Consider the following 13,029-nt stretch of genomic DNA (forward strand, 5'->3'; position numbering starts at 1 on the left):
GATTTTGTAGTCAAGTGTCTTTACTGAAAATTTGTATGGAAATCAAAAGGACTCAGACTCTGACTAGTCTGAGTGCAAATGTAATTTTTTCATGTTAAAATTCAATATATGTTTACACCTTAGTTTTCAAATTTCATTTGCATAACTTCAAGACACTAAATAAATAAATATCTTTTTTATTAAATAAAACTTTATATTTCAATTATTTTCTCTAGCTTTACGTGGACTTGATTAACTTAGCTGTAACTACAACAAATAAAATAAATGTTAATTATCCTTTTCAAGAAAAATGAAAGATTGCACCAGAAAATTACAATTATTTACCATAAACAGTTTAAGGCACATAACAGATTACATATATTTATAATTTTAATGCCCTTAGAACTTGTCTAACTTACAATCCTGTGACATAAGTTGTAAATCACATCAGTTGAATGGCATAAAACAAAAGCTACTCACAAAGCGTAACCTCATAGAGAATTTTGTCATTTTTTTATTATTTAACCTGATTTAAACCTTACCTAATTTACTAAAGTTTAACATTCACATCTTAGTTATTTTTATAGCATTAAAAAGAAATATGGATAACAACTGAGAAGTTTAGTATTTAAGTTTGGTTTCGTTTTCTGGCTCTTAACCACCATCAAAACTTTATCCTATTTTTCTGTGAAAGCAGTAACAGTACATACAGTCATTTTACATTTTTTTCACTTAAGATTGTAGAAGCACTGTAACTACTGTAATTTAACTGACTTTCTAACCAAGAAACAATTGTTTTAAAACATTTCAAATAACTAGTTGATCTGAATTCAGTGATAGCAACTTTGAATCTGTATAAAAAATAACTCGAAAACTGTCATGAAACCAGGCTAGTATTATGAAATATTCTGTGTAATAAAACTTTGTTTTTACATCAATAATAAATGATGTATTAGTAGCAAACAGAGAAAATTATCGAGAGAGAGATATAATGAAAGTTCTTTAGACTTTCTGGTTCATATATTCATAAACAAATACTGAAGGATATAAAAATTAGATAACAACCTAGTAATATTATACAATAAATATTTCATTTATGTAAAACTCAGGACAATAAACATGGAGAATGACAAACAGAACACAGGAAGGTTGGAGAAAACAAACAGTACGTACTACAGAGAAGCAGACTGAAAATATATTTAAATAATTCCTATTGAAATTACGAACTGTTGGAAGAACTAAGCATTGTTACAACACTGTTGAATACACTAAACATTATTACTACACAGGTTGGAAGAACTAAGCATTGTTACTACACTGTTGAATAACCTAAGCATTGTTACTACACAGGTTGGAAGAACTAAGCATTGTTACTATGTTGTTGAATACACTAAACATTATTACTACACAGGTTGGAAGAACTAAGCATTGTTACTACACTGTTGAACAAACTAAATATTGTTACTACACTGTTGAACAAACTAAATATTGTTACTACACAGGTTGGAAGAAGTAAACATTGTTACAATGCTGTTGGAAGAACAAAACATTGTTACAAGACTGCTGGAAGAACTAAACATTATTACAACACTGCTGGAAGAACTAAACATTGTTACAACACTGCTGGAAGAACTAAACATTGTTACAACGTTGTTGGAAGAACTAAACATTGTTACAACGTTGTTGGAAGAACTAAACATTGTTACAACACTGCTGGAAGAACTAAACATTGTTACAACACTGCTGGAAGAACTAAACATTGTTACAACATTGTTGGAAGAACTAAACACTGTTACAACACTGCTGGAAGAACTAAACATTGTTACAACATTGTTGGAAGAACTAAACACTGTTACAATGTTGTTGGAAAACTAAGCATTGTTACTACACAGGTTGGAAGAAGTAAACATTGTTACTACACAGGTTGGAAGAACAAAGCATTGTTACAACACTGATGGAAGAACTAAACATTGTTACAACGTTGTTGGAAGAACTAAACATTGTTACAACGTTGTTGGAAGAACTAAACATTGTTACAACGTTGTTGGAAGAACTAAACATTGTTACAACGTTGTTGGAAGAACTAAACATTGTTACAACACTGCTGGAAGAACTAAACATTGTTACAACGTTGTTGGAAGAACTAAACATTGTTACAACGTTGTTGGAAGAACTAAACATTGTTACAACGTTGTTGGAAGAACTAAACATTGTTACAACGTTGTTGGAAGAACTAAACATTGTTACAACACTGCTGGAAGAACTAAACATTGTTACAACACTGCTGGAAGAACTAAACATTGTTACAACACTGTTGAATAAAATAAACATTGTTACAACACAGGTTGGAAGAACTAAGCATTGTTACTACACAGGTTGGAAGAACAAAGCATTGTTACAACACTGCTGGAAGAACTAAACATTGTTACAACACTGCTGGAAGAACTAAACATTGTTACAACACTGCTGGAAGAACTAAACATTGTTACAACATTGTTGTAAGAACTAAACACTGTTACAATGTTGTTGGAAAACTAAGCGTTGTTACTACACAGGTTGGAAGAAGTAAACATTGTCACTACACTGTTGAATAAAATAAACATTGTTACAACACAGGTTGGAAGAACTAAGCATTGTTACTACACAGGTTGGAAGAACAAAGCATTGTTACAACAATGCTGGAAAAACTAAACATTGTTACAGCGTTGTTGGAAGAACTAAGCATTGTTACAACGTTGTTGGAAGAACTAAGCATTGTTACAACGTTGTTGGAAGAACTAAGCATTGTTACAACGTTGTTGGAAGAACTAAGCATTGTTACAACGTTGTTGGAAGAACTAAACATTGTTACAACGTTGTTGGAAGAACTAAGCGTTGTTACAACGCTGCTGGAAGAACTAAGCGTTGTTACAACGCTGCTGGAAGAACTAAGCGTTGTTACAACGTTGCTGGAAGAACTAAGCGTTGTTACAACGTTGCTGGAAGAACTAAGCGTTGTTACAACGCTGCTGGAAGAACTAAGCATTGTTACAACGCTGCTGGAAAAACTAAGCATTGTTACAACGCTGCTGGAAGAACTAAACAGTTATAACGTTGTTGGAAGAACTAAACACTGTAACAATGTTATTGGAAAAACTAAGCATTGTTACTACACAGATTGGAAGAACTAAGCATTGTTACTACATTGTTGAATAAACTAAACATTGTTACTACACAAGTTGGAAGAAGTAAACATTGAAATTACACAGGTTGGAAGAAGTAAACATTGTTACTACACAGGTTGGAAGAACTAAGCATTGTTACTACACAGGTTGGTTTGTTTGCTTGTTTTGGAATTTCGCACAAAGCTACTCGAGGGCTATCTGTGCTACACAGGTTGGAAGAAGTAAACATTGTTACTACACAGGTTGGAAGAAGTTAACATTGTCACTACACTATTGAATAAACTAAACATTGTTACAACACAGGTTGGAAGAACAAAGCATTGTTACAACACTGCTGGAAGAACTAAACATTGTTACAACATTGTTGGAAGAACTAAACAGTTATAACGTTGTTGGAAGAACTAAACAGTTATAACGTTGTTGGAAGAACTAAACACTGTTACAATGTTGTTGGAAAAACTAAGCATTGTTACTACACAGATTGGAAGAACTAACCATTGTTACTACATTGTTGAAGAAACTAAACATTGTTACTACATTGTTGAAGAAACTAAACATTGTTACTACATTGTTGAAGAAACTAAACATTGTTACTACACAGGTTGGAAGAACTAAGCATTGTTACTACGTTGCTGAATACACTAAACATTGTTACTACACAGGTTGGAAGAACTAAGCATTGTTACTACACTGTTGATCAAACTAAACATTGTTACTACACAGGTTGGAAGAACTAAGCATTTATACTACACAGGTTGGAAGAAGTAAACATTGTCACTACACTGTTGAATAAACTAAACATTGTTACAACACAGGTTGGAATAACTAAACATTGTTACAATGTTGTTGGAAGAATTAAACACTGTTACAATGTTGTTGGAAAAACTAAGCATTGTCTCTACACAAGTTTGAAGAACTAAGCATTGTTACTATACACGTTGGAAGAACTAAGCATTGTTACTACACACGTTGGAAGAACTAAGCATTGTTACAACGCTGCTGGAAGAACTAAACACTGTTCAATGTTGTTGGAAAAACTAAGCATTGTTACTACACAAGTTTGAAGAACTAAGCATTGTTACAATGCTGTTGGAAGAACTAAACATTGTTACAACACTGCTGGAAGAACTAAACATTGTTACAACGTTGTTGGAAGAACTAAACATTGTTACAACGTTGTTGGAAGAACTAAACAGTTATGACGTTGTTGGAAGAACTAAACAGTTATGACGTTGTTGGAAGAACTAAACATTGTTACAATGTTGTTGGAAAAACTAAGCATTGTTACTACACAGATTGGAAGAACTAAGCATTGTTACTACGTTGCTGAATACACTAAACATTGTTACTACACAGGTTGGAAGAAGTAAACATTATTACTACACAGGTTGGAAGAACTAAACATTTTTACTACGTTGCTGAATACACTAAACATTGTTACTACACAGGTTGGAAGAAGTAAACATTATTACTACACAGGTTGGAAGAACTATAAGCATTTTTACTACACAGGTTGGAAGAAGTAAACATTGTTACTACACAGGTTGGAAGAAGTAAACATTGTCACTACACTGTTGAATAAACTAAACATTGTTACAACACAGGTTGGAAGAACTAAGCATTGTTACTACACACGTTGGAAGAACTAAGCATTGTTACAAATCTGCTGGAAGAACTAAACAGTTATAACGTTGTTGGAAGAACTAAACACTGTTACAATGTTGTTGGAGAACTAAGCATTGTTACTACAAACGTTGGAAGAACTAAACATTGTTTCAACGCTGCTGGAAGAACTAAACATTGTTTCAACGCTGCTGGAAGAACTAAACATTGTTTCAACGCTGCTGGAAGAACTAAACATTGTTTCAACGCTGCTGGAAGAACCAAACATTGTTACAACGCTGCTGGAAGAACCAAACATTGTTACAACGCTGCTGGAAGAACCAAACATTGTTACAACGCTGCTGGAAGAACCAAACATTGTTACAACGCTGCTGGAAGAACCAAACATTGTTACAACACTGCTGGAAGAACCAAACATTGTTACAACGCTGCTGGAAGAACCAAACATTGTTACAACACTGCTGGAAGAACCAAACATTGTTACTACACAGATTGGAAGAAGTAAACATTGTTGATACTCAGGTTTGAAGAAGTAAACATTGTTGATACTCAGGTTTGAAGAAGTAAACATTGTTGATACTCAGGTTTGAAGAAGTAAACATTGTTAATACTCAGGTTTGAAGAAGTAAACATTGTAAAGACTCAGGTTTGAAGAAGTAAACATTGTTAATACTCAGGTTTGAAGAAGTAAGCATTGTTAATACTCAGGTTTGAAGAAGTAAACATTGTTAATACTCAGGTTTGAAGAAGTAAACATTGTTAATACTCAGGTTTGAAGAAGTAAACATTGTTAATACTCAGGTTTGAAGAAGTAAACATTGTTAATACTCAGGTTTGAAGAAGTAAACATTGTTAATACTCAGGTTTGAAAAAGTAAACATTGTTAATACTCAGGTTTGAAAAAGTAAACATTGTTAATACTCAGGTTTGAAAAAGTAAACATTGTTAATACTCAGGTTTGAAGAAGTAAACATTGTTAACACTCAGGTTTGAAGAAGTAAACATTGTTAATACTCAGGTTTGAAGAAGTAAACGTTGTTAATTCTCAGGTTTGAAGAAGTAAACTTTGTTAATTCTCAGGTTTGAAGAAGTAAACATTGTTAATTCTCAGGTTTGAAGAAGTAAACATTGTTAATTCTCAGGTTTGAAGAAGTAAACATTGTTAATTCTCAGGTTTGAAGTAAACATTGTTAATAATCAGGTTTGAAGAAGTAAACATTATCAATACTCAGGTTTGAAGAAGTAAACATTGTTAATTCTCAGGTTTGAAGTAAACATTGTTAATAATCAGGTTTGAAGAAGTAAACATTATCAATACTCAGGTTTGAAGAAGTAAACATTGTTAATACTCAGGTTTGAAGAAGTAAACATTGTTAATACTCAGGTTTGAAGAAGTAAGCATTGTTAATACTCAGGTTTGAAGAAGTAAGCATTGTTAATACTCAGGTTTGAAGAAGTAAACATTGTTAATACTCAGGTTTGAAGAAGTAAACATTGTTAATACTCAGGTTTGAAGAAGTAAACATTGTTACTACACTGTTGAAGGAATTAAAAACTTACTAAGTTGTTTTAAAACTGATTCCAAGGATAACAAAGTTTAAGTAAATTCAAAACAAAGCAATTAACATAATGTAATTATAATATTCTTTTTTTTGTCAAAATACCATAATAAGTTGATGAGTATATCTGCTTACTTTGAGATAATCACTTACATTCATTAAAAATACTGTACACTAACATAGTTACAAAATGATACTCAAATTCCAATGAAAAACCAAATTATAGACAAACAACAATTACAGAATCATAATTTCTTTCTTTGTTCATCTATATTTAGTCACACAACATACAGAAAACAAAAACCTACTTTAAAAATGCGAAGCCATGCCTCAACAGTCCCAAGAATGAAGTATAATGCTCCTACACCAACAACACGATGAAGCATAGGACCAAGTCTTGGCCTAACAATATAAAGTAAAAAATAAAATAATATTCAAAGAATATTTCTTTCAATAGAACCAGTCCTACATGTTTAAGTATACACATTTTGTAAGAATAAAATTGTAAATTAGTTTCTGTACAACTGTAAGATTCAAAAACACAGTGAAGGTTTTAAAATATTTTAGTTATTCTTTTTGGAAGGTGTATGTTGCATGAAACAATCACTACAAATGAGATGAACTGACAACCTGCTACAAGGATAACAAGTTCCATTCCATCACCATTTTCAACTGTCCAGCATTTTACCTACTGCCTCAAAGAAACACAACTAAAAGTTCATTGGTCTAGTTTAGTTGCTGAATACATCTGTTTGGTAATAATTAATATACACTCTTCAAATGTAGAATTTGCATATCTGTTAATTTTTCAGAGGTTTCTTTAGTCTCACAATGACAGATTTTAAGTACTATATGAAAAAATTAACATAGGTCATACTGCACACATTCTGACATTTTATTAAGTTTAGTCTAACAAATCTGTCCTTAAAAGTAGAAAAATAAAAACAAAATCTTACAGTGAAGTCTCTGAGTTACTTCACACTGGGTCACAATTTGTGGTTAATTTAAACACAATTTATATAATTGAATACATTTATTTCAGACATTAATTTACAAGTATTAGCAAATTATCAAGTAAGAAAAAGTAAGGTTTTACTCGTGCAACATTAGTGTAAAACAATAATTCTAAGATAAAACAATAGGCTTTTGTTCTGAAACAGAACAGCCTAAAATGTCAAGTTTCCCATTCTGGTAACATTCAAGAAGCTTTGTTACAAGCTTAAAATATGTAAATTACCATGCTGAAGAAATAAAGAAACAAAACAAATAATGTGTATTTATTAAGAATTTCTCAACTTACTTGACAATTCCAAATCCTAGACTAACAATGATCACCAACATCCGTGCTAGTGTCCTTTTTGCACAAGACAACAACTCAGCTAGCAGAACAGCACCTTTAACTGGAGATGTACAAACATAACACATACCATCTCTAATTACAACACACTAGTGCAAACAAAAACTTACAATGGGGAAGCATTTCAATAAATATGTATTCCTAAAACATAGAGGGAAGGAAGCATTTAGATAAATGTGGATTCGTAAAACTTAGAGCAGGGAAGAATTTCAATAAATGAGATTCGTAAAACTTAGAGGGGGAAGAATTTTGATAAATGTGGATTTGAAAAACCTAGAGGGGGAATCATTTCAATAAACATGGATTCGAGAAACTTAGAGGGGAAGAAGCACTTTGATAAACATGGATTCGAGAAACTTAGAGGGGAAGAAGCACTTTGATAAACATGGATTCATAAAATTTAGAGGGGAACCATTCTGATAAACATGGATTCCTAAAATTTAGAAGTGGAGAAGCATTTCAATAAACATGGATTCGTAAAACATAGAAGTGAGGAAGCATTCTGATAAACGTGATTCATAAAAGTTTAGGGGGAAGCATTTCAATAAACATGGATTCATAAAAGTTAGAAGTAGAAAGGAATATCAATAAACATGGATTTATAGATTTTTCTTTAAAACATTAAATGAGTTTGTTGGTGTACGTTTTAAATTTTTCCTTTAATGTAAGAATTTACTGAGACATTAGAACCATGGCACTAAATAACTTGTATTCTGTAAAAAAGTAAAAATGATGAGAGAAAATAATCATAATGGTATAAAGAAACTTGAACTTTTATAAACAAACACAACTGTATCAGGTTACCTGACTGTCCAGTGGAGTTGATGGACTGGTACTCAGAATAAAATATTGCCTTTTCTATCATACCTAACAAATAAATTTGAATATTTGCAACCTCAAATAAAACACAACTGTATCAGATTCCTCAACAGTGAATTACTAATATTTATATATAAAGTAAAAGAAATAAAAACTATGATACAAGTATATATATCAGATTGCATTATTAAGATCATGTAAAAACAACTTATTATTGAGTTCTTAATAACTATAAGCACTTAACCATTATTCTTTTTAACAACACCCTTAAAAATATTTTTGCTGATGTTTACTGTATTTCGACATGATTTATCTCGTTCACCAATACAATTAGCTGTAGTACACCAGGGTAAACAGTGTAGCAGTCATTAATAATTTTGGTGTGCTTTCAATGTATCCTTTAACAGTGTACACAACTTAGGTCTTACTTGTTTTGGTATGATTTTGTGACAATAGTTTACAACAGTATATAGCTTAGTAACTGTCATTAACTACTTTTGTGTAGTTTTAATATATTCTCCAACAGTGTACACATCTCAGTAATCCTTAACCCTTAGGTTGTCACTTAATGTTTTCCTTAGCAAAATATAAATCAATAACATTTTTTATTTATAGTTTGACAAATGTAGCACCAGTGTTTCAATTACTTGTGTGACTCACCAGTCCAAAATAGATACAATAAATATGCATTTGTTGAATTTCACACAAAGTAAATGACTGCCTACTAGTCATACAATCTACTTTGATATCAGATAAAAAATATATTTCAATCTAAACCAAAAGCACCCTTTACCAAGGAAAATAACTCCCATAATCCAAAACTGAATTCTTAAGAGGTCTCTCCACTGAAGAGCAGAAACAAGTAGCCATGCAACAGCAAACACCACATACACTCCACACATAACTCCATAAAACTGAAAGAAAATGAGTCATTAAATAACTAAATCTAATATAGGCGACATATACGGTACATCCATGTTATTTCAAGCTATCCCTTAAGTAAGCCTAAACTTATAATTAATTGATTAACAATACACACCTATATACCATAGAATATTGATTGATATTTTTATATTCACTTCTTTACATGCTAAGTTATTTCCATTATTTCACATGGTAGTAACATACTAGTGAGCTTTAACATTCAAAACCTTTCATTCATTATTCTCAATTACAAAACAAGAAAAACACAAGTTGGGACCATCTTTTATTTATTATTTATTTACATTATTTAATTCTTTAAATATTTGTTTTTTCATCAATTAAATTCTCTTATTTCTCTAACTTCACTGTTACTTTTAGTCAAGTATCCTTTTCTGTTGATAACAAAGAGTTAAGTGTCTTACGTTCAAAGTTTTACTCAAAAGTTTATGTTATATCAATTAGTATAACAGAGAAACTTAACTAGTAATACATAATTTAATGGTTAATAAGTTTTAAGTTATTATTTCTACAAGGCAATATTTTTAAAAAATCTTGAATTTCGCTAGTGCGACATTTTCTGTAGGCATCTTGTCCCCTCTATTTTATGAACCACCCCCTCAGAAAAGTCCAAATTGAAATACAATTATGCACCATAATATTGTTATTGATCAGACAAACCATACCTTTTATAGTCTTCAATTTTGTTTGGTTACAGAGCTATCAAATAGAAAATCAGAACTCTTGTGCCACACCCACCTGTTACTTCCTCTCTTTCATGATTTGTTAATAGTTCTCTTACACAATTATGTATTATCTATAACTAACAGAAAGTCAATGTTTCCATCTATCAAATGACATTGTATTATGCTTTGATCTGAACATATATGCATCAATTTTACTTATAATACAACTTTGATTCTAGCTAGTTAAAACTGGCTAGTTTATGTGAATTTGTAATGGCTCTTGCTGAATAGTTAAAAAGCCAGAAAAATTGTAATGGTTAAACGAAATTGTCTGCTTTTTTGCAAGTTATTAGTCTTTGTTCTTTCGTACATTATTTTGTTGTATAAAATTATTTAGTGCATTACTAACACATTAGTATAAAACAGGTTTAAGTTTCACCAAGAAACGGCAGCAAGAAAAAAATAGGTTGGATACGTACGTTATTTCTTGTTTTTCATGTTCATTCTTCATTTATTATAAAATTAACTAAGTTGTAAAAATGGGGATCTTTTTAGGTGAGTTAACATTAGATCAGATAAAATAAATAATAATAATATAATCAAATGGTGTAGTTAGCAGTTTGATTTGGTTCACGTAAAAGTCAATTAAAATAAAGTGTAAGTATAAATAGATGTATACTGTTACAAGCTTACTTTAAATATAGTTTCATGTTACAATTTGAAGTCATTCTAGAAAGAATAAATTTTAATTTTAGTTCAGTTTTTCTATTTCTGGTGACTGAGATCAGTCAAATTTTTCTGATCTCATTTTCAAATGTGTAGATAAATTAACAGATACAAAGTTTTATTGAAAAAGTACATTTGATACGTATTTAGGAGGTTTTAGGGATTACACAGAGAACATTTGAGATTTCCAAGGTCAGGAAAAGTATTCTTAATCTTAACATGAAAACAAAAATTAATTTGCACCTAGACTTATTCAAATCAAGTACTCAGTATACTCATGGACAGATCTTTAGTTTTTGTAAGATGTATAATGTTAATTTAAAGACTGCCAAATTTTGTAATGATAGACACTGTATTGAAAAGTAGAAGTATTAACTTTATAAAGACTTTAAACAACTACAAATCACATATTTGGTCAAATTGACCAAGCCTGTGTTGAGAGAGTTAACGTGTGTGCATGAACTTTCAGAACTAGTAGTAGCTTGCTAGCTAAAAGCTAACGAGTTTTAATTTAGTTAGTGACCGTCAAGAAAAAAGTGTTTTGTTTTTGTCATTTGATAACTCAAATACAGTTATCAAAAATCAGAACAAATGAACAACAGTAAAAACTAAATAAAAATAAAAAGAGAGTTTGTTGCAAGCATAATCAGTAAGCCTTTTTTGTTTTTTTGGCAGATAGTTGTATATCATTTTGTCACCTTTCTTTAAAATTTATCAACTTGAGAACAGAAATACGCTTTATTCTCATGGTTTTCCAGTGTTTGTTTTACGAGTGTGTATGTATTTTAATTCCTGAGAAAGAATGTAATTATCACTAACAGATCTATAATTCAAGGCTATTATGTCCTTCACGCTATATTCTTTAAACAGATACCTGATGCAAGCCTCCTATTCACACTCTAATACTTCTGTTATAAACTTAAATACTAACACGTAAAAATTAAAAGCTTTGGCCTATTCTCATCATAAATACACCTAACTTTCATGAATAACATTCCCAAGTAACTTGTTATATTTTTAAGTGGATATTTAATTTTCTACTTATCTAAGCATCTACCATCAGAGTAACAGCATGTGTTGATGATGTCCTGTTAAAATTGGGTTTACCATATTTCAAAATCATAATTATAGGGGCATCGTTCTATTACCTAGTCAGCAAGTTTTCTCTTAAAAACTGTACAGTTATATCTAAAGTAATATTATAATACTGAAATAAGATATAACAAGGAAAATATAAATTAAAGTATATTTGGTAAGAAACAAATAAACAGTCTTATTATTGTGTTTGTTTGTTTTGAATTTCATGTACCACCAGATGAAAGCTATCTCTACAAGCCAATCCTAATTTACTAATTTAGCAGTGTAAGACTAAAAGGAAGGCAGCTAATCATGACCACCCACTACCAACTCTCAGGCTACCAAAAAACAGTGGGATTGAACAAACCATTATAACACCCCCATGGCTGAAAGGGAGAGCATGTGTTTAGTTGATTGGGATTCAAACCCACGATCCTCAGACTGTGAGTCGAGCACCCTAACCACTTGGCCACCCGATCCCAATATCCTTATGTCAAATAATAAGTATGACAATGGTGTAAATTCATTCAAACATTAAATGGAACTAAACTATTTTATAAGATTGTTAAATAATAAAACAATAATAATAAAAACTACTCACAGGTAAGAGAGGCCAGTCAATTGCAGACAAAAAACCATAATCCCCTTTCAACTTAATGTCAACTGAAGTAGAAAAACACTTATTTATGACTTCAACTACTAATATTTTATCAGTTACCTGAAAATATTCACTTTTAATGCCAAAAATATGAAATTTCTAAAATACTTTAATATTCTGATGTACAACCAAATATGAGTAGTTTGTCTATAAAAGATCTAAACCCTTTTCACTACTATGAAAACTTCTTTAAAGAAACCATAGAAGTCTGTACAGCTTTACCTTAAATTTTTTAGCAAAATGTTCAAAATTAACTACAATAACGCGTTTATGATAAACTCTATAAAAATACCACAGTTTTTTTTTCTTGGCATCTGCCACATGAGCCAGCCCAGCATTTGTTAGTATGGAGCCTAGAGCAGTCAACAGAGGAATGCAGGATGTCCAAAAACTGGTGATGTGGGGTTATTTCAACAGGTGTCTTCAAATGAAGCTTTACAAGACTTTTAAATTGAAAATA

The 13,029-nt window shown here is 31.1% G+C and overlaps 1 protein-coding gene across 2 annotated transcripts in view; it reads right to left on the reverse strand.

Annotated features, from left to right (window-relative positions):
- Positions 1-13,029, reverse strand: part of LOC143231132 (transmembrane protein 87A) — a 53,898-nt gene that overhangs the window by 15,626 nt on the left and 25,243 nt on the right. For both annotated transcript variants that reach the window (XM_076465762.1, XM_076465761.1), the window contains exons 10-14: positions 12,513-12,574; positions 9,295-9,415; positions 8,487-8,549; positions 7,626-7,725; positions 6,634-6,727 (exon numbers count right to left, since the gene is read on the reverse strand). In XM_076465762.1, coding sequence (XP_076321877.1) covers positions 6,634-6,727; positions 7,626-7,725; positions 8,487-8,549; positions 9,295-9,415; positions 12,513-12,574 — 440 coding nt within the window. The remainder of the gene's footprint in view (positions 1-6,633; positions 6,728-7,625; positions 7,726-8,486; positions 8,550-9,294; positions 9,416-12,512; positions 12,575-13,029) is intronic.

The sequence above is a fragment of the Tachypleus tridentatus genome, chromosome 10 (genome assembly GCF_004210375.1).
Source record: "Tachypleus tridentatus isolate NWPU-2018 chromosome 10, ASM421037v1, whole genome shotgun sequence".
Taxonomy (NCBI): domain Eukaryota; kingdom Metazoa; phylum Arthropoda; class Merostomata; order Xiphosura; family Limulidae; genus Tachypleus; species Tachypleus tridentatus.